The sequence below is a fragment of the Perna viridis genome, chromosome 8, assembly GCF_037379345.1.
Source record: "Perna viridis isolate PV_CMFRI_1.1 ecotype Kerala chromosome 8, ASM3737934v1, whole genome shotgun sequence".
Classification (NCBI taxonomy): domain Eukaryota; kingdom Metazoa; phylum Mollusca; class Bivalvia; order Mytilida; family Mytilidae; genus Perna; species Perna viridis.
Genome location: NC_142452.1, coordinates 23,753,858 through 23,780,998, shown reverse-complemented (window position 1 = coordinate 23,780,998; position 27,141 = coordinate 23,753,858). Strand labels below are relative to the sequence as shown.

At 33.3% G+C, this 27,141-nt stretch overlaps 4 protein-coding genes and 1 long non-coding RNA gene across 6 annotated transcripts in view; 1 reads left to right on the top strand and 4 right to left on the bottom strand.

Moving 5' to 3' along the window:
- LOC148609878 (protein henna-like) overlaps window positions 1-8,371 on the bottom strand; it is a 68,348-nt gene extending 59,977 nt beyond the window's left edge. The window contains exons 1-2 of one of the 2 annotated variants that reach the window (XR_015914599.1): window positions 704-825; window positions 216-381 (exon numbers count right to left, since the gene is read on the bottom strand). Coding sequence is in view for 1 of the 2 variants with exons in the window: in XM_088541365.1 (XP_088397491.1) it covers window positions 216-381; window positions 8,219-8,242 (190 nt within the window). In the remaining variant the exon portion in view is untranslated. Of the gene's footprint in view, window positions 1-215; window positions 382-703; window positions 826-8,218 lie in introns of those variants that run through there. The other variant, XM_088541365.1, reaches the window with a different exon arrangement.
- Window positions 209-12,111, top strand: LOC148609877 (uncharacterized). Its single transcript, XR_015914600.1, has 2 exons — window positions 209-347; window positions 11,795-12,111. It is a non-coding gene; the product is annotated as an uncharacterized LOC148609877 (long non-coding RNA).
- LOC148609876 (uncharacterized) lies at window positions 9,586-18,297 on the bottom strand. Its single transcript, XM_088541366.1, has 6 exons — window positions 18,105-18,297; window positions 17,155-17,364; window positions 16,053-16,148; window positions 14,762-15,087; window positions 11,823-12,021; window positions 9,586-9,990 (listed from the first exon to the last, which is right to left on the bottom strand). Exons 2-6 carry the CDS (start codon window positions 17,258-17,260, stop codon window positions 9,710-9,712), a joined length of 1,008 nt encoding a protein of 335 aa, XP_088397492.1. The 5' UTR covers window positions 17,261-17,364; window positions 18,105-18,297; the 3' UTR covers window positions 9,586-9,709.
- Window positions 18,224-19,786, bottom strand: LOC148609875 (uncharacterized). Its single transcript, XM_088543156.1, has 4 exons — window positions 19,783-19,786; window positions 19,362-19,618; window positions 18,578-18,604; window positions 18,224-18,301 (listed from the first exon to the last, which is right to left on the bottom strand). The coding sequence occupies exons 1-4, from the start codon at window positions 19,784-19,786 to the stop codon at window positions 18,224-18,226; spliced, it is 366 nt and encodes a 121-aa protein (XP_088399282.1).
- A 26-nt stretch (window positions 19,787-19,812) lies between these two features.
- LOC148609874 (uncharacterized) lies at window positions 19,813-27,043 on the bottom strand. Its single transcript, XM_088543155.1, has 7 exons — window positions 27,017-27,043; window positions 26,139-26,270; window positions 24,039-24,251; window positions 22,316-22,593; window positions 21,915-22,065; window positions 20,208-20,426; window positions 19,813-19,970 (listed from the first exon to the last, which is right to left on the bottom strand). The coding sequence occupies exons 1-7, from the start codon at window positions 27,041-27,043 to the stop codon at window positions 19,848-19,850; spliced, it is 1,143 nt and encodes a 380-aa protein (XP_088399281.1). The 3' UTR covers window positions 19,813-19,847.
- Window positions 27,044-27,141: the final 98 nt, after the last annotated feature.

Here is a 27,141-nt window from a genome sequence, read left to right as displayed (position 1 = left end):
CAACATGTGTTTAAACATTCATTTTTTTTTTTATTATAATTTTATCGAGTATTTTTTATGTTTGTTTATGTCGAGTGACTTTTCATAAGTTACCAATATTTTACACCTGGCTGCTTACCATTGGGTGTCTAATATTTCCTTTTCTTACAATTGTACAGGCGTTATATTCTTAAAAACTTTAATTTGTTATTCATAAGAGTACTTTTATAACAAACCTGCAGTTTCACCTTCCTTACAAACTGTTTCGCTCTTCGGCAAAGTCGTTCCACTATCAATGGCAGAAGGAAATTTGCTAGTATTACGCCGTTCCATTTCATCGTGTGATCCTTCTATATCCATAGATGTTCGTGAGTATAGATAGTCAAGGTTCTCGTCGTGTATCTAAATTGTTTAAACAATTGATATCGTTCAATAGTTTCTAGATCTTACTTCAAAACTGAATGTTGTTTGTAAAGTATTGTAGTAATTTGTTTTGTTGTTTTGTTATAAGAAAAGATAATTTCAGAATATATTAATCATTACTACTTTTAGTGTAGAAATATGTACCAGATATTTTAACGTAGAAATTCTTCGAATATACAACGAGTATACGACGTTGAAAAATAAAACTCAGATGATTTATGTGGAACCATTGAATTGAAAACCCGAATTCGTGCATCAAAGAAAGACTTAGATATATTCATGTCGAATAAATCTATCTTACCATCGTCTCTCAAAGTTCATAATCCTTCAAATGATCCTACTTTCTAATCTATAAACAGCTACGAATAGCATGACATTGAATAAATTAAACAACCTTTCATGCAATATAAATTAGATGTGAGAATTGAGTTGAAACTGTAACGTACACCTGTAAACATGGGCCAGAAATATGTTTGCTTATCTGAAACTTTTAATTCATAAATCATATTGTCTATTAAAAGTCCGAAAACAATACTGCCAATGAAACTTTTGCGAAAATGTTAAGGTCGACGGACTAGAAGAATCGCTCACTTCGCTTGATAAACGCCATTTTATTTTTGCAAAAGCGGCTTTGTTTTTTATGGGATTTTTGATCCGCTGAAAAACATGGCCGTCGTTACAAAGAATACAACATAGGGGTCAGACAGATTTGTTTCGTATATATCTTCAAAATCGTAAGGTTAAGCTAAATAGACGTTATAAAAGTATCTAACATGATAATAAATAGGTTGGTCAAATTGTATTGGTCTGTTAATTCATGTTTGAGTTATTGCCCTTTTTCGGCATTTTTGCGCTATTTTAATGATACTTCATTCATAAATATTCTCCTCTGACACTACCAGACCAATAAGGACCAAACTTGGCATGAATATCCCTTAGGGTGTTCTGCATAAAAATGATTTGGGTATTTTTGATAAAAATAGAACATATGGGTCAGACGGCAAACTTTCGCATTTTTCTAAAAAATATTACATATAGGCTGAGCCAAATTTTAACTTACAGAAAATATTCAGCATGATAAGATCTATCTGTACGCAAATGTTCGTGTTAATCTTTTAAGCGATGTTGGAGTTATTGCCCTTTTTCGAATAGTTTGCTCGATAATTTTAATGTTATCACTTTAAAAGATTGTCTCCTTAGAAATCTACTGGACAAAATTTAATGTAAATTGATGTAATTTTTCCTCAGGTTTAAGCATTAGGAGTTAAAACACATGGCCGAAAAAATAATGTTCAAAAATAGTGCAAAACTGTCATATCTTGTTCGTTATCTCAAGCTATCAATATAGGTATTCCGTTTACTTTTTACGTTAGTAAACTCTGCAATCATACAGCTAGAATATCCAAAGAATAAGCAAAAAAGTGCAATTTTATAATAATAAATTTACCTTTATAAAATGGACCTTAAACATTTAGCACATAGAATTGTATCAAAATTGATTTGTGGTCAGCTGTTAATTACATAGTTGTCAATTATGTTTAAATTATGTTTAAGTTATACGACGGCTATTATCGACCAAATACATCAGTTGAATCATTTTCTTCTCATCTGTTAAAGCGGCATTAGATGCCAAATTTGTTCAGTTTTGATTCTATTGAATTTTGCTGATTCAATAAAATAAGTTTGTAGTGAAAATGAAGCAATAAATATCGATAATACCTATAGAATATTGTGAAAACAACGATTTTTTAATCAGAGAAGACGATAACTCTAATCTAATTATTTTGCCATTACTTCCGAAGATTGCCGACTGGTCATTCACCTGGGTTAAAAAATACTTTAACCTTTGGAAAAAATAACAATAATGGATACACAGGTGAGCAGGTAAGCACTTGTCTGGTTTTCATTTCATTTCATCAACTTCTTGGTTAGTTTTCAAATAAATAATGACCATTATTGAGCCACATCATATCACAATAGGTAAACTTCAAAAGGATCCTTGTGTGATATTCGAACTCCTTTCTTTACGGCTTGTGGCCTTCCTAACCGTCGAAAAACAACTTTTGCATTGCAATCAGATTTGTTATGAAAGTAACGACCCTTACAGCACATGCGCGGATTAAGATCACCAGAAGTCACATACATACATACGAATTTATCTAGATCGATTTTTTGCCTTGCAAGACAATAAATATATAGACACCTATTTAACGTATTTAATGCAATTTATTTGTGGATATCAAATGAAATTATACAGGAAAAGTACAATTTAGTAGAAATAATTCAAAGATAATGTATATTTCAACAGACACAAGAATTTACGAAAATGACAGTTAATGCAGCTTTAAGAAAACAATTACGCCGAACATTGCAAAAGCCTTAAATATAGATCATTCTTTATACAGTTACCGAAAGGTGAGACTTGTGTTACATTATAAAGTATATAGAAGATTCAATTCTATTATTCAAGTAATTACATTAATTTTGTATTTGGTTAATGCAGTTGGTATGAAGCTGTATTGTTTGCATACAATAAGCTTGACTTGTTTATTTGAAGGGATAAACCCATTATTTCTTTGGTATGACCGATAATTTATGAACATCTCTTTGGCGTTAATAGACTGATCCAGTTATACGTTCCAGTGACCTGGGCATATAAAACCCGTTGCAGTAATTCTCTCCTTCTTGATCTTGCGGTCACAAAGCTAAAACAATCTCTGGGTTGGGCGATAAGATTGGCAATGGAGCTTGGGGCATATATAAGGCGCGCAGAAGCGAAAAGTTATGCAAAAAGGGTTTGATAAGACAGACAGTGACTTAAGGAAGATGGATAAAACAGATGGAAAAAAAAACAGAGAGAGTTTGACAAATGAGTTAAAACTGCCCAGACACTTAGGTTGAAGCCGTTAAGCAAACGACATAAAAACAGGTATGGTATTAATGAAGAAGATCAATATTATCTTGCAAATGAATATGGGCTTGCAATTAAACAGGGATGAGAATGCATATTGAGGTTGAAGCAAGTACAGAAGATGAGGAAAGCAAGGTAGCAAGTGAGACAAAAGGAGATGGTAGAGGATTCAGGAAACGTAAAAAGCCTGGATGGATGAAGGCTTATTTTGAGAAATAGCTTTTGTGTGTAATAATTTGTACAGTTTTATTCTGTTGTGAATTGTTGATTTATGATTTGTGTCATGTCTAAGAAAACAACACTTTTTCAGGCAGGAAACGGATAATAACTTAGTAAAATGTGAAAATGTGATTCTGTTATTAACATACTGCTAAGTTGGTTACTTTCAAGAGCCATACGAAGGTTAAGCATAAATATGAAACTCTTGCACAAAGAAGAGACCACAATGACAATAAGTATACAGGTAGTTCAAAGAATTCTGATAGTGATTGGGAAGGTCAAGACCATGGTAGTTAAATTGTGAATTGCTCTGGAGATGAGAGTAGTAATGGAAAGTCACAGCGTGAAAGTAGTGTTGATACGAGTGTGCTGTGTCTAAAGTACTGCGTGAAGATACGACTGAGTCATCATTTTTAAAGCTCAGGCTAATTCCGAGTAGTTACTACAAGGAAGAGTAGTGAAAACGAGGACGCAACCCTAACCACGAAATTTCATCAGAAGAGCAGAAAATGCTAGGTTATGGTCTAATAAGGGAGTTGTAGATACTGGCTCGAAGACAGATTATGTATCTATTCGGAAATTAAACAGTGAATGAAACCAAATCTCACCTCTCTTATTTACAAAAATGATGGAGACTACCACTGAATACTTGGAGTGAACAAGAAAATCAGGATTGTAGAGATAAAGAATGCAATGTAAAGATAAGATTTACTTAGAAAGTGTTATTAAAGTTATTGGTTCACAATAAAAATAATATGTTGGTTTTTGTATCATGATGTAAGCAGGAAGCATGAAAATCGAGGCGTGGGTTATGTAATGAAATTGATTAATGATCAGTTTTCAGTTATATTGTTGTCAATTGCGATTAACGTTAAATAAGTTATATGACAGCTATTATCGGCAAAATACATCCGCTGAATGCCTTTAATAATGTTACTAAACAATTACGCTGTTTTTGCTTGAGTTTTGAATATAGTTCATTCTTTATACAGCCTTTGAAAGGAAAACACTACAATTGTTTTAAGTGATAATTGGATTTACAGTTTATAATGAAGGACACAACAATTGGTTTAGACACAATATATCACAAAATTTGAATTTCAATTAAAGATGAATATACCTTTGCTTTCAGGGTACTCAGCATTATCTTTGCCTTCGATCTTTTAACTGAAAACTCAGGAAAACACAAGTAGAAATTTGAAAAAGGGATCCAAAAATTAAAAAAAAATAATTCAAAATCAAATCCTACTGTTAACCGTAAGAGAAATCTGAAATTTGGGTGAAAAACGTCCCAAAAACAAACAAAAGGCGCTTAAGAGCCTGCATGAATTACTCATGTTGTTCAATAAGAAATATTCTATTTTCGTAACGCGACCATGTTTTTCTTGGGTAAAAAGTCCTATTTTTCACACATGAGAAACAATGATATCAATTTTTATAACATTTTGTCCAGTACTGTCTGATGATAATCTTTTTAAAAAAAAAGTAATAACATTAAAAATAGCGAAAAGATGTAAAAGAAGGTAAAGAACTCCATTATGGCTTCCCTGATTTACATGTAAATTTGACCACAGATAGATCTCATTGTGCTAAACATTTTACCCAATGTTAGAATGTAGCTAAACCTTGCATTTTTGAAGATATATGCAAAAAAACTTTTTTTCTGACCCCTATGTTTTTTGAGAAACGGCGGCCATGTTTTTGATGGATCAAAAATCCCCGCATGTGTTCTATGCAGAAAACTCTAAGGTACTTTCAAACCAAGTTTAATTCTAGTCGGCCGAGTAATGTCAGAGGAGAAGATTTTTAAAGAAATAACATTAAAATTAGCAAAAGGAAGTGCAATAACTCCGACGTAGCTTATCAGATTTACACGAAATTTCGACCACTGATAGATCTCATCATCCATAAGACTTTTTACCCATGTCACAATTTGGCTAAACTTACCGTTTTGGAGATATATGCGAAAACCCTCTGGTTGACTCCTATGTTCTATATTTAGTGACGACGACCATTCTTTCGATTGAAAAATTGTTAACGACGACGACGGACTACAGATGGCGGATTACCACGACGACGACGACGCCGACTGACGCCAAGTGATGGCAATAGCTCACATGACTCTTAGGGCTAGGTGAGCTAAACAAACATTTTTGGCATGGCTTCTTTGGTCCCTTATTACTCGAAAACCACAAGATATATCTGAAATCTTATTGAAAAACGCAGGCGGGCATTTTCATCAAGAACCTACTAAAAATATAAAAATTAAAAAAAAAATAATAGTTGTAATTGAAGTGGCCCAATTTTGCACCTCTTTCACCCCGAAACGGTTAACGATAAATCTATTTTATCCCGTGCAGGTCCGGGAGTTAAAAGAATAGGCCTGCAGCAGCGCTAAGCTTATCGTAAAAGGCGACTAAATAGTGCTCAGAACCCTAGCCGGGGGCTAGGACGCTCTGCCCACAGAGCAACTGGGATGTGTGCCCCAGGTGGTGGAATGGGGTACACCTGGCGTGTTACATGCTGGGGTTGTCAGGCTATAATACGGAAAACCTGACCGCAAACCATAGTGGTGCACCGTGTTGGGAAAGATGCAACGTTCCTCGCACGTTAAAGAACCCTACTGTGGTATTCTCCCGGAGTAGGAACCACAGGGCTCCGCCACAGGAGGCTAAATTGCCCGACCCTACTCATCTCTCCCTATTTCCAGTGGCAATCGAAATTTGTCGACCCCATTATACTTGTGTCCCATCCCTTTTTCATTTCATCATTTCATGTTCATTTTATCATCAATTTCATGTTCATCGTCTGAATATAGCTGAAATATTGCTGCTCGGACGTTAAACCCCAACAAACAAAAAACCCTATATTTTGTAGACAGAATTTCAAAAGGAGCATAATGACATTTTAATCATTAATTCGGAGTAGCAATAAACTGTTTCTATCTTACATGTATATTCTTCCTCTCGCCCACATCTTTTACAGATGTGGGGCAAAAACCTTAAAAAATATAGGTTCTTCTGCCATGTCCCAAGGACTAATGTGTGAAATTGGATACGTTTTACTCATGTTATCGTAAAAACCAATTAAACAGATGCTGGCGACACAGACAACAACAAAGTCGATGACTGAGTGATACCCTAACACAACCAAAAATAAATAGCAGTCGTATAAAAAATGAACCGTTTAGCTGTATTTTCCAGACATATAGTTTAGTAGCTGAACATTCGCAGAGTGTAACAATAACACTAACCACTTATATTTGTAGCTTGAGATAGCGGGGGAAAAAACACGGCAGATATGAATATTCGAGAAAACAGAGCTTGAGTTCAAAACGATAAATAGACAAATTATTTGACCTCTGTTTTCTCTTCTTTGACTTCAAGGTTAAGAAAAAATAGCACGGTGTGTTCAAATTGTTGTACACACTGAGCGTGCCACATAAATTAAATTTTAAAACAAACTCCAGTTGCTGTCAAAATATGAAGAGATAAAAATGCTGAACTATGTCGTGAACCGCAACAAGTAAATGTCCTAAATATGTTTCCATAGTTTGCTATCCGGGTCGTGATTTTGGATTATTATATCATAATCACTATATAACAAATTTGCTTTATCATGATCTCATGTAAACTGAGGTCACGATATAACCATTCCATTACATGTATATCAAGATAAGGATTTATTTTTACCGGATATCTTCAAATAACAAATTTGTTTTACTGTGATCTCAATATGATAAATCGAGATAAAGATATAACCATTCCCTTTTACAGAGATAAAATTTTTTTTTACCAATATCTCAATATAACAAATTTATTTTATCATGATCTCCATATAATAAATTGAGATAAGGATGTATTAATCCTAGATCAGAATATAACCAATGCATTTTATAGAAATAACAATTTAATTTTAATCAAAATCTCGAGATGACAAATTTGTTTTATTGAGATAGTTATTTATTATTTAGCGAAAGCTCGGTAAAACAGTTTGGTTATTTGCAAAAAAAGTTCTTTATTGTTTGTGTCTATTTATTGCTTCTGTAGAAATAAGCTTTTGAAAAACACTCCACAATAAATCATGTATATAAACATTTCACCATGATCACAAGTTTTAACACATTGGACGGATTGTATTACAATGTACCAACATTTGGTCACAGGACTTCTTGAATTCTAACAAATTCACACCAGACATGGCCAAATAACTTTCCTCACAGACATTTCTTGTGTTAGTCAGACATCAGTCCTGGTGTATTGTCACTGATATCATAGTTGAATTAAATAAATCCCGTATAAAATTTCCAGAGGGGGTTCAAGTCTATGGTTTGCTCCTTTCCTTCAAATTCCTGTTTGTTTTTTTTTCACAAAATAATCAAATGCCAACAAAAGAGACAGTTCCAACCAATGGAACCCCACGAATTTACAACTGGGTATTATGCATATAAGAAAATTTCTAAATAAACTGTGTATAAATGCCTGTCATTTTATCATAAATGATTAACAAAATTAAAAAAACCTTCAAACAAAGTTGGGATTCTGGGGATTTGGTCTGCCATGTCTTACTCTGTACGTCTATTAATGATATTAATGATAAATCATATAGCTGATTTATGAAAAATTTCAATTTAAAATACACTATATAGTACATATGGTGCAAAATCATCTTTTAGTACATGTTTACCTGTCTAAGAGAAGCTGTAACCATAAAGGTACAGGAGGTATACAACACATTATGTAAATAAATCCACTTAAAATCATTTCCTTTCCTAATGGGTGTTATTTTGCAATGATATGTAAATGGTTCAGTTAATCAATAACCAAAACTTTAAATATCAAATATTATAAAAGATTCATATCTTTTACAATTTTTTGTCTGCATGCAATATAGAAGTTGAATTACATAAAATCTTGTATTAAACTTTCATTAAAATACATCATAGTAAATGTACTTAAAATCTTATGAACTGGGAAAACTTCTAAAGGAAGTAAAAGGAGTATGTTCAGATAATATCAAAATCAGCCCCAAAAACTAAAAAGTTTCAAATAAATTTAAAAATTGCATAATTATTTAGTTGAATATGTGGCTTCATGAAAAACAAAGTTTCAATGTTGCTAACACATGTGTTACACTAAAGTTGTAAATAAAAACAAAGCAAAATTTAAAAAATTAGCCGAATTGTGTCAAAATTGATTATTTCATGAGACATTTTTATAGAGCATATATACAGCACATTTGTCAGACTCTTTGATATTTATACAAAAATAGCCTTCTGTACCATCACAACTCCTGACAAAAGATTTTGTGGTTCGTAGCTTGCCCTGTATATATTTGGATTAAAAAGCCCTTTATCCTCTCACTTATGTGAAAATTCTTTGAAAACTGTGTAGAAGCTGCATTTTGCGCCCTCCTTGTGACTAAATTACAACACAACAACTGGTATTTTCTGTATAGTAGTATTCAGATGGTATTTAAGCTTTAAATTAGGCAAATAGAAAATTTTCAACACTAAGTTGAAACTTTGGCAAAATAGTAGGCCAGAAACTAGTGTAAGTGAATTTACCCCCTTTGTACACATTTTTTTAAAAAGTAGTAGCAGTTATATGTGAATTAACAAAATGCTAAGTCCGAAAATTAACTGATAATTAACTGAGAATAATATGGTGCACCGGTTGCTGCTTGATGGGACTGCAGTAGTCAAACACTGAACATTTGGGATAAGTATAATACATCGTCCAAGCTTGATACAGCTGGGAATTTTGATTGCAATGAAATATTGGACAAAAGATAAAGATTTAATTAGAAATCAAATTTAACCCTTTTTGGCCCTTTATTCATAACTGGTTTTAGTCACAAATCCCCCCAAAAAAGCAATCCCAGCCTTCCTTTTGTGGTATTGTTATCATTATTGGCCAGACAACGAAATGTCTACAGTTGCCAGAGAATGACAACAGCATGATACCATTTTACAACCATATTTTTGAAGACATATTAAAAGAAGAAATTTATATTTTTGCAACTTTTTTCATTTTCAAAGATTTAATGGCTGGTCATGCATGTAGTCCTAAACATTATATTAATATTAAGGCCATTTACACATCTACTCAAAAACCAATATTTAAGCTTGATAATATACATTCCTAGTTGTATCTGAAAAAAGTCTCATTACTCTTATCAAGGAAGAACAAATTTTCCAGTTTTAACAGCAGAATATCCCCCATCAGACACACCTCTCACAGTTATATAAACTGGTAACCCTGACTTTGTTGATACAGATGCTGGTATACCAAATGTTATACTGGTCTGGTTGGTTTCTTGCCATTGTATGATATTAACACCAGAACTGGAGGAACCGGCCGACACCTCGTAGAATATATCACTTGTTGATGTAAATATCTGATCCCAAGACACAATGACTTGTTCATTTACCCAGGAAATATCCATGTTCTTGGTACCTGTAAAAAGATGTTATTTAAAACATGTTTTTCAATCATTACACTAAAAAAGCAACACTATTTCTGCAGGGATTTACAAAACTTGTATGGTAATTTGTATTCCATACAACTTTTTCAATGCAAAGTACAAACTTAAAATCAATGTAAACTATGTTCATCCAAGTTACTCCAACAATCCCTGAACTGATTGGAGCAACCATTTGATGGCTTAATGATCAACGATTGGTGACTGATCTGATCATTGATTTAATCAGATTTAATTGGTTCATGTAAATGTCAGAATTTGCAGCATAAGACCCAAAGGATCTAAAGCCAAAAATAAACTGTATACAAGTACTTAAAACAAACATTATTGAAAATTCAGCAGTCTAAATTGATCCAGTACTAAGAAGTCATACCAAGTGAATTACAAGAAATAAGGCCTCAGTGTTTTATTATTTTTTATAATTTTGCAAATTGTGGTTTATGATTTTCAATAAAAACAGCTGTACACTATTGAGAGTTGTATCAATGTTCACTCATCTTTCTCTTAACAATTTCTAAGGCAAAAAAGTTATTGCTAGAATCTACTGGCAACCATAATGTTTTGTTTAACAAAATTTCAACAAATTTATTTTCAACAGTAGTGTTCTCTGAGGTCATTTTTGTCCAACCACTACATACGTACTGATAAAAGCAAATAATCTGTAACATGTAGCAGGAATCTTATTGGTGATGGCAGATCAAGAAGTCAGACCTTCCACCTTTTGTTGGAAAGTTTTATTCACTTTATGCAAAATTTGGGCAAAAATGTGACAAAAATATATCAATCACTGTCCTTTCAAAGTCTCTGTATCCTCCTTATTGGATTCCCCAAACAATATAATGTAATGGAAGCTCACAAATCAGAAATAAATTATCATTATAATACCAATCTGGATCTTGAAAAAAAAATAGGCCTTATCATGGCCAGCTTGCTAAAAAAAGGTCCTAACCTACTTACAGTTACCAGACCAATTTATGCATCTATAATTGCAATTCATTATTGATCACAGATCAGTTTCAGATCAGTCATTCATCTGTCTACCTGATTTGTAAAACCAGTGATTTCTTCCGTTTACATCACTTGACGGCTGATCAGTAAATATAGTTTACAGATCAGTTTGTTTCATTTTTCCATTTCACACAAATTTACAAAATGATATGAACTAAGACATTAATTTAGATTACTTTTTTCAATTACAGATGCTTTTTCTCATGACATACAGGAAGTAAAATTAAAACAGCATTTTGTTACTTTTCTGCTATTCTGAAGCTTACATGGATCAATCATCTATTAGTTTACATAACAAAACTGCAATAAGATTAGTAATTGGGTGATCTTATAAAAAGCCAACTTTGCATCGCTCAAGGTTTTCTGATATGTCTCACACGACATGACAAAAACCAGGAACAACGGGAGATCGGCTTTTAATAAGTTTGGTCATTTGTCATTGATTATCAATCTTTCACGGATCATTCAATCTTCAGCCATCAATCCATCAATTTACTGACTGTAACAATTCTATGGCACAGAACCAAAAGTACAAGCTTTAATTTTAGACATAATATTTCTATCAATGTTCATCCAGCTACCTCACAACACTCAGTTTCAATTTACAGTCAAACACTAAAGAAAGGTTATCATTCTTCTAGCTGTCAACATACCCACACACTATTAATACATATATCAATATGTATTGAACTTAACATCAACACTCATGCTCAATCATTTAACTGAAAATACTTTACAAAATTGCATAAATGTTTATCTAACCTTTTTCAGGGTTGTATCAAAAATTCATTGAACTTACCATCAACACTAGGAGGAGTAGTATCAACAGTCAGTTGAGAAATTGCCTTGTCACTTCTCTTGAATAATTTATTAATGGCCTGTATGGAGAAGTTCTGGCTGATTTCTGTCAAAGCCATCTTTGTAAAATGTGCATAAAGGACATCTTGAACATCAGCAAAGAACATAAGCTCATCGGTGTCGTCACCTTTATAATTCACCTACAGAAAGGATAATTTCATATATAATATGGAGACTTGTTTCATACATATGAAGTGTCTTTTGTCATAAATTAAATTTTTGTCATGTAAGCTTTTGTTTGTGCAAAATTCTTCAACGTACTGGGTACACCACATAGAGAACCTTGAGTTTAGCACTGCAACACATATGAGAAAAAAAACAGGAATAAATGTACTGAAAAAAATATTATGCTCATGCTTTGCAAACAAATGGTTCTGAAGTCTTGCTAAAGTTTGTCTTTAAAGGGCAATAAATTTAACAAGGAGTTGTCCAACAATTTTGACTCAAGAATACTTTGGTAGAATTATTATGCAGATCATTTCAGCAATTGAAAGTTTCTTTCTATCTATTATAGTTTTCAAGATATTGGCTGTAAACTGTAAAAAAAACGGGGGAAATTAATCTTAAAAAGGGTTGCCTGACAACTATGATCCCTGAAGACTTTAAAGGCCCTGTAATAAGGGTAATTTCAGCAACTGAGCAACTGAAATAATTTCAATGGTTTTGGAGATATATAAGAAAAACTACTGTCTGGCCCCTTTGTTCAATTTTTAGTAACAGTTGCCATTTTTTTCCACAAATAAAAAATCTCCAAATCAGTTCTATGTAGGATACCCCAAGAAACATTCATACCAAGTTTGGTTCAAATTGGTCAAGTAATGTTAGAAAGGCAGATTTGTGAAAAGAATTACATTAAAAATAGGAACAAAAATGTTGAAAAAGGGCAATTCCAACATGCTTAACAAATTACAATGAAAATTTGACCGCAAACAGATCTCGTCATGCTAAACACTTTCACCTAGTCAGATTTTGGCTAAACTTAACAATTTTGGAGATATATGCAATAAACAATAAAAACCTCTGGCAAGGTGAGCTAAAAAAGGTGACAATAACGTTCATTTTAACAAAATCAAATTAAGCATACAAGAAAACAAAGAGTAAAACTTCTATTATAACAAAGATGAAGTAGAACAACTGTGAGATAAGCTAGCTAAAGGACACTAAATACCCCAAACACAGTAACCATCATAGGTAGAGAACACAAGGGGCCATTGGCTATATGACCTTCTGGCTAAAAATGGCCCTTCTATCTAAAAGAAAATTATAAGGCTTCCAATTTAAAGGTTCATTCAAATTCTGAATATCTTTAGAAAGTCCTGAGAATAGCCCTTTCTCTCCCCGTGCAGGTTCGGGTGTTAAAAGAATAGGCCTGATGCAGCGCTAAGCTTGTCGTAAAAGGCGACTAAAAAGTGCTCAGAACCCTGGGATGTGTGCCCCAGGTGGTGGAATAGGGTACCCCTGGCGTGTTACATGCTGGGGTTGTCAGGCTATAATACGGAAAACCTGACCGCAAACCATAGTGGTGCACCGTGTTGGGAAAGATGCCACATTCCTTGCACGTTAAAAAACCCTACTGTGGTATTCTCCCGGAGTAGGAACCATAGGGTTCCGCCACAGAAGACTAAATTTCCCGACCCTACCCACCTCTATATAACTGAAAAATTGCTGCTCGGACGTTAAACCCCAACAAACAAACAAACAAACAAAACAACTAAACAATATGGTCAAAATATAAAACTAGAGGCTCTATGGACCATTTTAAAAGCAGTCATGTTTTTTCCTTGCATGATAATACCTGCACTCATACCTACAGATAAATCATAATAATTTTTACAAAATTCTGTCCTGGAATTTCTGAGGAATTACAAATAGCAAAAAATGTCAAAAGAGGCGTTAACTCCAACTTGACTTAACAGATTCACACAAAACACAAAAATAAGACCACAGGAAGATTACATCATACTGAACATTTTAATCTGCATGTCAGGACTTTGCTAAACCTAACAGTTTTGGAGATATCTGCAAAAAACTTCTGTGCAACACATATGTTCTACTTTTAGTAACAGCAGTCACGTTGTTCAACCAATCAAAAATCATGCATCATTTCTATGCAGAACAACCCTAAGCAACAACCATACTGAGTTTGGTTCTAATTGGTCTGGTATTGTCAAAGGAGGTGAAGACCTTTGAAATTGTTAATGACACAGGATGACGACAACAACGGACACAAAGTGATTGCAATAGTTCACATGGCCCTTCTTGCCAAGTGAGCTAAAAAGTTGTCAAATCCATTGAAATGGTGTAGTGTATTCAATGAACTTCTTTCAAAATATTAAGTAGCTGTGATATGAAGTTTCCAAGTGAGAGAAATTAGTATCAAAGAGTTGAAGGTGGACACCTAATTGCATGATCATAATATACCTCCTGCAAAGTGGTCAGTATTAATATCAAGTTTGGTTGTTTTTAATTACTTGCAAAGCAGAGAAGACTGAAATTTTGCATTAAAATCAAATGGACAAAAATAAGGTGTATAAAACTGGAACTTGATGATGCTTTGAACTTTGAAAGATCTCTCACTATATGGCATGCCTTTAATTTACTTTTATTACTTTGCATGTATGATTTTAGTTACTTTATATTCTTTGTCGTCTATTTGTGTTTTCCACGTCTGGTCTTTGTCCTTAGATTACATTCTTTTGATTACCACTATAGCCTTGGTTCCCCTGATTATTTTTTAGGCTTGTGTCAAAACTATCAAATAGTTGCGAAAAATAGCAGCATAGAAAACTTTTAATGAAAATGGTATCGACAGATAAACTGATGTACATCATGATTACTATATACAACCACTTAACGCCAGATATACAAAAACTTCAATACCCTATATCTCTCAATTCCAATATCATCAGTAAAACCTGTCCACTTCATCCTCAAGCTGTCATTCACTCCCTGGAAACCTCTATCAGGAGTGAATTCTGTACGAGATACAGGGAACATCATAATTTCTGCAGTCAGAACAGAAGGTGGCTGGTTTGAGATCCTTACTCCATTGGACGATAATGTAGAAAATAGTCCTGCCTTATTTTCACAATTAAGAGTAGTGTAAATTATTCTGCCAGTCAGTACATTGTACGAGAACTCTTTATACCCTCTGTTTGCAGTTACTGGCTTGTAAGCCATAAGGTCATTTCCTCCAGGTTTGTAACCTATGTTGTTTTTAAAGATATGATAACATATGATTAAATTGATGTTATGATGAGTTTTCAAAACTATCACATTCTAATCTCTGCTTAGCTTCCAATTTATGGATTTTTAGCCTTCTAATAATTGCATGTAAATTTATAACATAAAATGTAAACCAAGCTTTCATAAAATGTAAAAAAAGAATAACAAGTGAATACTGAAAAAAAACATAAGTACTAATTTAGGACACTTTCAGAGAAATAATAATTAGATGAAATTATCCTAATTTTTGGTTAAAACTTCCACTTTTCAATAAAATGAATAGTGTGAGAAATGTAAGCTAGCTGTACTACAAGTGCACCCTGAAAGATATTTTGAAAATATGAAAAAACTACAAAGCAACAAGGTTTAGTTAGACCAAAAACTAGAAATCATTCCTGAAACACTAAACATCACTGTTTCGTATATATACATGTATTTAAAGTACTTTAATGGACATACAGCATTGAGACTTCGAATCACTCAAATATGAAATAACTGTTTAGTAGCAGAAAGCTTGAAAATTTGTGTGGATTTTCAGTATGATTCATGAAAGTATATTTAGCAAAATGATTTTGTAGAAATATTCACAAAATGTACTTGAATAAATAATACTGAAAATCCACATTTTTAACTTTTCTGCCATGGAGGCAAACTACTCATACATGTAAACAATATTCATACACTTTTGTAGTAAATTACAAATTTGATTTTAAGTACACATTCTCAGCTTTATTTTGACTATTATTGATCAACATAAATAACATACACAGAGAATAAGCAATTTTAATGCATTTATTTTAGTTCAGTGTGGTTTTGATATTACATATAGGGGTGGTCATTTGACCAGGAAGTTGTAATTGAGACAATAGCCCATTGATAGGGGATATAACTCTATTTACCAACAGCCCATTGATAGGGGATAATAATGGTCAATAACTCAATTTACCTATAGCCCATTGACACTGTTGTATACCAGACTCCAGATCTTCTACATCCCAGTTAGCAATCACTTCATTCAACTCCCAAGCTTCTTCATCAGTACCTACAAAAAGAATGATACTGATAAATATTTCTAAATCATGCTATACCAGTAATTATCTTCTATCTGATATACTTTTACAGTTTCAAAGAATAAAATTGCAGGTAAAAAAGTTCTTTAATTCATGAATACAATTAACTTGATGGATAAGGGTAGAAACACAAGTTCATGGATTCTTGAATTCACAGTTTTGAGCTTTCCTGTGTTTTGGCTTATCCACAAAATACCATGAACAATAGTACTTTCACAGTATTTAGAAGACTGTGCACATGCTTGATGAAAGTTTTCACATGAAAATACCCCTGCTTTATATACATAAATTTAAAAGCAATGAATTGGATTATCTCCATTTGGTGATCATACAATAATTACATTCCTTCAAACACATCAACCAATGAGGCCGAACCTATCTATAAATGTTCATCAATTTATTATTCAGTTTAAAAGGAATTGTTCTTACTAGTTATGTGGGCTGATAAACAAGGTCTACCAACAAAAAAATTGCTTGTTGGGGCAAAGTAAATCTGACATACACACAGACAATTATAGTTCCCTGACTTGACAATAAACTACTTAATGAAGGAGGCTAAATACCTTGGTAATTATGAGACTGTTCTAAACATTTTCACCTGTTCTGGCTTGATGTGTATATTAAGATTGTGACTTTTCACAGTTAATGAAGAAATATGATAAATTTTCCTAGATAGCATAATATAAATAAAAGGCAACAGCCGGTGAAAAATGAGAAATACATGCTGTCAAACTTTAAAAAATAGCATTGTTTATTATGAACCACACTATAGTCTACTTATCACCATGACAATGGAAAATGCATTTACATGTAATTTAAAGTATGCAAACCCCCAATAATGAAGAAGATACATAAAATAATACTCATGTTATACCACCAAAACTAAGTGTGTGAGGATGCCCACAATGTCCATACAGTCAACATGGTAAAAAATATTGAAGATTGCAGAAGGCAGAAGGCAACAGTATTACTACTTACCTTCCCCATCATAGACAAACTTAATGTCAGGTGGGGTCAAATCTACTAGTATTGGGTCAGAATAAGATATGCCCTTTAACCCTGCTGCATTTGTAGCATGATTCATAAATAACAACTCCTGCCATCATATTCTGTTACTATGGTAACACCATCAGATGACACTACAGTACTTCCTACCGAAGTTACTGCAGCAATGGTAACAATATATTTCTACAAAAGTTACAGATAAGGTTACTCAATTTAGCCTCAACCAACTTTGTTATATTACAAATATGACAGTGTTGTAACATTTGAACATTTACATAGCTCTTAAAATTTATCTATGTCACGGCATAATGCTGTGAAAGAATAAAGCTTGGAGATGTTTTCTGTTGTTACTTGAAAGAATTAAAGAAGATGTTTTTCATGGTTGTTCATTCAATTATCTGTCAGCTTGTTGTTTGTAAACTAGAGATTAAAATTTCATGAATATCATCATAGCCTATGATGACTCTCCTGTTACACGTAAATAGCATTTCAAAATTGGTCATATCATATCAACGCTACAACTTTTGGCATGTTGATGAGGTGCATACTGCATATCAATTATTCAAACCTGTATGTCCAAATCATATTGGTTGATCTTAAATCTTTTTCATAATTCAAAATGCTTCTTTTGACAAATGAATGCTGGACCAGAACAAATTTGGTTCCTCCATGTGACGTGAATCAATTAAGAACTGTTATGTAACCATAATTTAGTTTGATGGGTAAAACTCATCTTAGGCTACCAACTTCTACAAAATTATCAAATTAAAATGTCAAATTGACATGATCAGGTTAATTCCGCACTGAAACATCCTACAAAGTTTCAACAAAATCCAACAGCCAGTTTTTTTAAAAGTAGTGAGAGACAAACAGACAGAACCTTTCTAAATACCTTGATTGTATTAAAATGTGTCTATTATTACCTGATAAGGTGTAAGACTCAACCCAGTTTCCTGATGAGATAAACTAGAACCAACATCTTTGTCAGAAATCACATCCTTGCCACCAGAGGAAGTACCTATGCTGAATTTGTATGTGACATCTAAATGTGGATGAGCAAATCCTGACCATTTAGCAGCATACTAGTTGTATCAGCCTGAAAATCTTCATCTTCTATATCCTGAAATAAATAATTCAAAAACATCAATTCAAAAATCTTTCTGAAATAAAAAAAAAAGCATGCTTCATTGAGACCAACAATGAGATAAAAAAGTCAGGCATCTTATGGGACATTAAATGACTCTGCCATGTTGTGGAACAATCACCAATGCATATAAACAGTCAAAACCATGATTAATATGAAACAAAAATTTAATTTTTTTTTTTGTTTTTTAACTTTAAAAGGACTTGCCTGGGTCTTCACAAAGCAATGTTTAAAATTGATATAAAAACTTGCCTTCAGTGGAATATCTGCTGAAAAGTCCTGAAAATAAATAAATTTGATCATGAAGATGTTGATGTTACATGTTTAATGTTTAATGTCTAGAATAATAACATAGAAAGCATATAAAAATTTCAGAACACTTTACACATTGAATTTCATTGGATAACATTGAACATTTGGAGGTATTACTTCCATGATTGATGTGTGTGCATACAATGACATATTTCTTTTTAAATTTTTAATTGTCATTTTCACAGATTTATTTAATAGTTGGTTAAGAATGGAGATAACTGTAATGCATTTGAACGAATGTCATAATTGATCGTGATCTATGCTATATTGGTGTTTTTTATTTCCTGTAGTTTTCAGAGTAAATGAAGTTACATTGTATATGAGATCTGGTTAAGATGTAGGAGGAAAGTTACTTGTGCATCACAGACACACCCGCTTGACTGGCAGTTATATATATCATGGTTGTATGGATCTGAAGTCTCTGAATTAGATTTAGGAATAAGCTTACTGGAGTATTACAGTCCATGACAATACTCTTTGAAGGCAGTTGTATATCATGGGTGAATAGATCAGGAGTCTGATTTAGATTTAGGAACCTACCTGTGTATTACAGTCTATAACTACACCCTTAGATGGTAATTGTACATCATGGGTGAATGGATCAGGAGTCTGATTTAGATTTAGGAATCTACCTGTGTATTACAGTCTATAACTACACCCTTGGCTGGTAATTGTACATCATGGATGAATGGATCAGGAGTCTGATTTACATTTAGGAGCCTACCTGTGTATTACAGTCTATGACCACACCCTTGGCTGGTAACTGTACATAATGGGTATATGATTCAGATGTCTGGATCAGATTTAGTCCTGCTGTATTTTCCACCTTAACAGATATATAGTAAGTATAATGTCCATGTATGTACCAGTCTAAATCAGAGATCTTGGCAGCTGTACAGGATGGGGGTGTAGATAGGGTATAGGACCCACCTGCTCGTAGAGGCTCAAAGTTCTGTACGTCTGTTCCATAGGTACTATGACCTGAATGGATAAAGTTAATAACTGCTATTAATACAACTTCTATGATGTTTTAGTGCTGATTTTCAGGCAAACTTAAAGAAAAAAATCCAAAGATTTAAAAATCAATGGTTTAACAAAATTTGGTCATTACAATAAAATTGATATAAACTGATAATATCCATTACCCATTACCATCACAGTAGTCTTACCTATGGCAAACTGGTAATCGAGATTAAACAATTCTTCACTGTCAGAAAAAGCTGCTGGGGGGCCAAGTTGCCATAAGGTAATCCCCTGAGAGTGTCGTAGTAATGCCACCATTAGTGTCATCAAAATCTGGGGGTGTTGTGTCCATGAAACATGGTCCAATGGTCTGTAATAAAGAAGTACATACATGTATGAATACTTTATAAGTGAAGTAAAATAGAACTTAGCTAAGTAGAATATCCATGTAATTTAGAAATTTTTGTGTTCACTACATATTGTGGTTTTGTCATTCTAGCTGAAGAAGTTATTTTATTTTGGCAATTTGATTATGTTTATATCCCCTTTAAACTGAAATCCTGGATCCCCATCTAATAGGGTCAGACAGAACTTAATTCAGACTTACTGTTAAACCCTCTACGTTGGATTTACTAATAGATTTGATAATGATATAAAACTGAGATCCATCTGGAACATTTCCATGCATCACTCGGTGGTGAGCATGTTGTTTGGTCGACTCGAAACTCATAATATCAGGGGCAGCACTTCCAGGTGTTGAAGAGAAACCAACTTGATAGTCATAGACCTTGGCAGGGATATCTACAGGTGTCCATGACATCTCCATCTGGAAAATCAAATATGTACAATGTGTTAACATCACAGACCAGCAAAGTGCATTATGCAGTTTCTAACAAATAGGCTTCTGGAACAGGGTTATGTTGCTACAAGATTGAAGTCATCACTAAAGAAGTTTTATGGTTGTTATCATGAACTTGTGGATCGTTATGGTGTATCCATCAGCACCATGAAAATTGATTTATTCAGCGGGTCATAGTTTTCCTTCTCTCGTTTGTCTACCCCAGACTTGACTTTTTATGAGCAACTCGGCGGGTGTTTCTAGAAAAGCAGAGGACGCTTACCCTACCAGTGCACCTGGTCCATGCTCCCAGTTTTTAGTGGAGTCTGAGTTGCTCATTTGCTTTTGTTGCTTTGTATGTGTGATTTTAGTTGCTTTGTGTTCTTTGTTGTGTATGTCTGTTTTCCATGTCTGGTCTTTGTCCCTGGATTACATTCTTTTGATTACCGCTATAACCTTGGTTCCCTTGATTACTCTTCTATATATGTATTTGAGAAAATTACCTATTAAACTATATATTTGTATACAGTGGTCAATATAAAAACAAAATACCAGTAGGAGATGCACATGGGTATTGTAAGTATCAGTTTACTCAAATACAATTGATCTGTTTTGGCAAGTTGCATATAAAAACAGGGAATGGATTGATGAACAGACCAATGAGCATACTGGTATGGATAGCATTATCACTTAATGCTACACTAGAATTCCAGAGGTTGTCTGGCAAACTATTATCTGACTTGGTGCCATCACCTTATGTTGTAAGAGTACACTATATACTTCTCAATTTTCTAAGCAGGGTGTAATCTCCACCATGAAGGCATACGTGTATATATATATATTCTATTCATTAAAGCTGATTTTATTAATACTTCACATACAAAAATCATTCTTACTAATTCTTACAAACCTCAAAACTTAACACATTATTCACTTGAATTTGTGTTTATTCATGAATCCATCTACATGATCTATCATAATCTTCTAACAATCATTTGTAAACTAGCACAAATCCTTGTGAATGAAACCACCTTAAAGAGTGATTTTTGAGTGCAATATGTTTGATTACAAGTATGAATGATCACTTTACTCATTAAATACAAGCAATTTGTGAATACTTGTAGTTTTTCAAGCATTCCATTAGTTGCATATTTCTTGCTAGCATTCTTGGCAAAAAACTTATCTTCTTTTTTTTCAATTTCAGGTTTTTTGTCTTTAACCAATATATTCATCATTTTTACCTAACCATATAACAAATATACTCACCATTTGTTACTTTACCTCTTCACCAATATACTCACCATTTGTTACTTTACCACTTCACCTATATACTCACCATTCATTACTTTACCTCTTCACCAATATACTCACCATTTATCACTTTACCACTTAACTAATACATTCACCATTTATGGCCTCACCACTTCACCAAAATGCTTACCATTCATTACTTTACCTCATAACTAATATACTCACCATTGATGATTTGAATAATGATAATCCTATACTGCTTGGAGCAGAGCTTGAGTTACTACAGAAAACATCGCCATCAACTTTTACAGGATCACCTTTCGCATCTCTTTGTAACAGGAACAGATCAATATTGGTCAGAGCTGTAGATTTACTCCTGTTCATGAGAAACAAATATCAGAAATAGCATGTTACCAACATAATTAAAACTTTATGGTGTAGAACAATTTCTACTATCATATTTTTCACATATATCATCAAATCTTAATAGAAACAGATAATTATTTTTTTCTTTTTTCATATTTTTACCCCTAAACAAAGTCAGGCAATACTCAATGAATTTAACCCTGTTCGTTAATATCAAGTTTCTTCATTAAGTTTACTATAAAACTTTCTGTAAGACTTACACACAGTCAGCAGTTACATTTACAACCTCCCTTCGAACACGATCAGATCCTAATATGTAGTAATCTGTACTGGTCGAGTCCTTAATAAGACCTCCTGTGATCAAAGCGCCATCTACAACAACTTCTTTTACACCAGGCACAGAACTATCAACCGTTACACCATTAGAGCAGACTGGGACAGAGGGGTCCAATGCCCTGTTGTAAGCTACAACAGTGAAGAAGTAGGTACCATCACTGCCGGCTGTATGGGTTCCAAACGTGTTGTAAGTTTCTACAATCTGTAATTCATTGGTAAGATTAAGTCTACAAAAAATTTAGTATTAATGAACTATTCTGGACCAGGTTCAAATTACATTCATGCAAGTTTTGAAAAGTACAGTGAAATCTGTCAAAACTAACTATATAATTCAAAACCTGTCTAAACAAGACACTTTTCTAAAGTAACTTTATATCAATTGAAATGTATACCAAAACATGGTGAACCAAACATCTGTCTAAACCAATCCAGTTTTAAAGTCCAAATGTTGAGGGTTCAGTTCATTTAACTTTTCACTGTAACCAATATCTGCACACAACATGCTTAACTTTCCTAAATTTTATGGATGACTGATGATTAAAACCATTTCATTTGCATTTAGGATCAACTAATCCTGCTAAATAATATAGGAACGCAAAGCTGTCCTGCCCTTAAATGATATAGTCATATCTATAGCCTTCATGAAATATTCATCCCAAAATGATTCAACACAGACTATTTCAGGGGATTCAAATTTCAAGTTGTTGTCTTGCCCTTTCTTTAAAACATCCAAACCTAAAAAAAAGACTTTTTTGATTTACAGAGATAAAAGCATTCTTTATGAATGACAGAAGTAAGTAATCAAGTGACTACAGACCTACTTTCACCTTAGGTGCAAATGATGCAGGTAAAATATTAAAAAACTGTGAGCAATGCTCATTAAATTATACATATACTTGATAAAATTAACTTTTTGACCTCCAAAATTACTTGGATAAAAATCTAAAATAGGAGGTGCAGAATCGGAATATGAAATAAAGATTCTGCGTTTCACTGAATTCCATAGAGCAGCGTAGAAGGAGTAACAGATAAGAGATGGGTACCTCTCTGTGTAACGGATAGAAGGCAGTGTTCTAGGATTCCACTTTCCTGTCACTCAGGGCAAGTGCAAATTTGGTGTGAGAAATTTGACTATTATGCCCAATATATTTCCCTTTGGCAAATAGAATGGTTGAATTTTTGAAAGGATATGTTAAGTTTTGAAAGCAAACTTTAAGTGTTGGAAAGTTAATCTTCATTTACAGTTTTCCTGTGGAAACCTAAAGTTTTGACAAATCCTAGAACACTAACAGGAAGGAAGCACAGACAGAAGGATGGACAGAAAAAAAGACGGCATGACAGACAGAAGCATGGACAGAAGGACAGACAGATGGATGGACAGGACAGAACAAAGGACGGACAGAAGGACAGACAGGAGGACAGACAGAAGGATGGACATTATTATCACTATACCCCTTACTTTGCAAGTGGATGGTATAAAAACAAGGATCACTGTCAAACAAACATACATAGGTCAGAATCAGCAACTTTTCAACACCTGGATAAATGGTTGGTCGTAAATTCATTACAATAAGCCTCAGTAAATCATTAGTCTTTTCTTCTTTCTTACATATAATCATAAATCAACTTGAACATTTCAATACTTACATCAGGATTTGAAGTTAAATTAAGATTAAAATCAGTCTTACTAGAACAGCTATCTGCAACGATATACTGGTAAAAGAAGACCCCACTCTCTCTGTCAAAGAACTGATCCCAGTAGGTTTTTAGTTCTAGTCCCTGTTGGTAGTCTATCTCCTTCTCTGATGGCAAACCATCATGGACAACTCCAGCATGTGGTGGGCTAATGTCTATAGTAATCTGGAAAGAAAATATAAGATACATGTAGCTGGAAAGATGCATTTCAAGTACAAGTACATGTTTTAGACTGTAGGACTTGTGGCTAAAGGTGTCATTGTTTTTGTCAGTAGTTAATATAAGTGAAAAGACCAGGAAGATTTCAGTAAAAAAAAAAATCAACTTGATATAAAAATTACAAACCAATTTAAACATATATTATCAGTTTAGGTGTTATCTATCATTGTCTGTCAATATTCAGTGCGGATCCAAGGGGGCCTGAGCCCCCCTTAGAAAATTGCAATTTTGTTGAAAAATTGTTCATAATACCCTCAGAAAGCAGGATTTGAGGTTTAATATTTCAAAATTTTTTTTGGGGGGGGGGCATGCCCCCAACCCCCCCTAGCAAATTCAGATCACTTCACAGTAGATCCGCCACTGATATTATTTTCAATGGTCTTATATCTAAACTTATTTATGATATACATTGTAAACGAAAATAAATATTAAGAAGCTACATATATAAGTACAGGCCAATCTTAGAATTATGCAGATAGTAATAAGTTCATTTCTTGTCAAAATCTTAAGAAATGTTTTCAGTAACTTCTATAAGTAATTAGAGAACCAATAAAAATAAAGAAGGTGGTTCTGGTTGGGAAACTGTAAAAAAAAATTGACTGCTTGTACATTGATCAGTAGTGGTAGGAAATATTATTCAATGGAATTCAACTATAGTGGTTTACTATAATTTCATTACATTTATTCACATAAGTAAAGAAATGAAAATGGTACATGGATGCATTTTACACCACATTGTTATGGCATAGCACCACAGACCTGTTTAATGCTTTAAGACAAAGCATATTTTCAGTGGTATTTCATGAAAATGATTTGTTAAATTTTTAATCTTGTGTCATTTTAACATGGGTACTATGGAGCAATTCACAAATTGTAGAGTGTAACTTGCAGTCAAAATTATAGAAACTGTGCTGAAATTGTAGGGATAAACAGGTCTAACACTACATCGATTCAAAATCAACTGATTCATCGCTCCCATTAATTGCATAGTCAACTAAATTGTATTAAATTCTCCGATATAAAGTATGCTCAAACTCAACTGTACTTCCTAAACATCAGACATATCTCTCATTAATATATTCTAGCCACATAAATATCTTTCTGAAATAATTTAGGTGGTTGGGAAAGTTGATAAAACATATTGAATGTCCACCTTATTCTTTAGTTATCTTGCATAATACATAATACTAAGCTTAACTTGTATTTATTGCACATGTATTTTCAACACTTTTTGTTGTGAAATACACCATTTAAGGAAGGCTTGTAATATTTTCTAAATACAGAAGAAATAACCTCAATATGTGGACTACTCACTTGAAGTTACTCCTGTAGTGCTAGAGGTTGTCTGGCAAGCTACAAATCACATGTAAATGGAGGAAAAGAATTCCAACTGATTACATTGTAGGAGTAACTTGAAGTATAACTTGCCCACACATGCATGTTTATGTTATTTTCAGTAGAAAGAAACTAATATTTCCATCATTCATTTTCTTTTAAACTGAATGATTATAAATCTGCAAACAATGATGTAAAGGACATCAAAATAAGAGGGTAAAATTGTTCCTAAGATGATATAATCCCAAAAACTTAAACCAGTCAGAAAAGATATTACATTCTGAGTTTAATCATTTTATTTTAATCCAAAAAAAGAACAAAAACGCATACTGTTTAACAAGAAAGACAAACAGACAGACAGGTTGGTGTTCCTTCTAATGCCCAATTTATTTCATAAAAACCAACCTTTTTAGTAAGAACTGTGGTTAGGTTAGCTTTACTTGTAACACTGACTTCTATGTAATAATCATATTCATGGTTTCCTCAGTCTTTACCAACTTTTAGTCCTCCATTTTTATTTATTTTTGGTTTTACTTGAAAATGACGATGGAAGCAACCCATGAAAGCAGTACAGTAACAGTTAGCTCCCCTGGCATATGAGCTGTACTTGGTCTGACATTTATCAAGATCCTTTAAAGAAGAAAAAAACAACAAAAAAGATTATGCATTACAGTAAAATAGGAAATTATTGTGTTATCTACATTTGTAAGGTCATGAATTTGCCTTATTTTAGCAAAATGTTTGAATGTTATACTAAACAACAAAAGTAAGAAACATGTCTTTCTTAAAACACTAAATTTATATTTCATTTTTCCCCTCTTTGGATGAAATCCCCAATTGCCAAAACAGAAGGGCACATTCCTCAATCTTTGCATGAATATATCAAGCAGATGTTTCAATATCTAATAGTATTCCTGACAGACCACTTTAGAAAGCCTTTTTTATTCAGTTTTAAAAGTCCCTGCCCTTTTTCATCATTTTTCCCTAAATGCATTTAGATATTAATGCTTGCATGATATGCTTCAAAGTTGTAGAGGCAATGGGTCATGATTTCAGCCCAAAAATATCAACTCCGTTGTAATTACATTATAACTATTTACATGATTGCCATGTGCACCCTGCAAGCCACAAAGAAGATGAAGTGCAAAAGTCCCATAACTCATGTTCATTTAATAGAATCAAAATCACAGCACAATATGAACAACTACATACATGTGTATAGTGACTGACAGTCCAACAATATTTGAACAAAATCCTTTGAGCGGTTATGTGTTGCTTGTACAAATACAACTACAGGTCCCGTACGTCACTCCTGTGAATTTGTTTAAATCAAAATGGCACCCGATATGATCAACTACATAATTATGGTGACTAACAATCTTACAAATTTGAACTAAATCCATTACGGTCTACACCATAGAAACAACTTTATATTTTCATATATAATAAAATACATGTATGTAGTATTGAATGGATTCACTAAATATGAAGTTGTTTCTTG

What these genes read in the sequence shown, in the direction of transcription:
- LOC148609876 (XM_088541366.1), bottom strand. Translation starts at nt 17,260, where the DNA reads ATGAATCATGCTACAAATGCAGCAGGGTTAAAGGGCATATCTTATTCT. An exon ending in GTTTGTCTATGATGGGGAAG is followed by an intron (nt 16,149 to 17,154) that starts GTAAGTAGTAAT and finishes TTCTTTTTGTAG; the next exon opens with GTACTGATGAAGAAGCTTGG. An exon ending in ACAGTGTCAATGGGCTATAG is followed by an intron (nt 15,088 to 16,052) that starts GTAAATTGAGTT and finishes AAAACAACATAG; the next exon opens with GTTACAAACCTGGAGGAAAT.
- LOC148609875 (XM_088543156.1), bottom strand. An exon ending in TCATAGACTGTAATACACAG is followed by an intron (nt 18,605 to 19,361) that starts GTAGGCTCCTAA and finishes ATTTATTTTCAG; the next exon opens with GACTTTTCAGCAGATATTCC. An exon ending in CAGCAGATATTCCACTGAAG is followed by an intron (nt 18,302 to 18,577) that starts GCAAGTTTTTAT and finishes TATTTATTTCAG; the next exon opens with GATATAGAAGATGAAGATTT.
- LOC148609874 (XM_088543155.1), bottom strand. Translation starts at nt 27,043, where the DNA reads ATGGATTTAGTTCAAATTTGTAAGATT. An exon ending in ATTTAACTTCAAATCCTGAT is followed by an intron (nt 22,594 to 24,038) that starts GTAAGTATTGAA and finishes AATGAATTACAG; the next exon opens with ATTGTAGAAACTTACAACAC. An exon ending in CCAACGTAGAGGGTTTAACA is followed by an intron (nt 19,971 to 20,207) that starts GTAAGTCTGAAT and finishes TCTTTATTACAG; the next exon opens with ACCATTGGACCATGTTTCAT.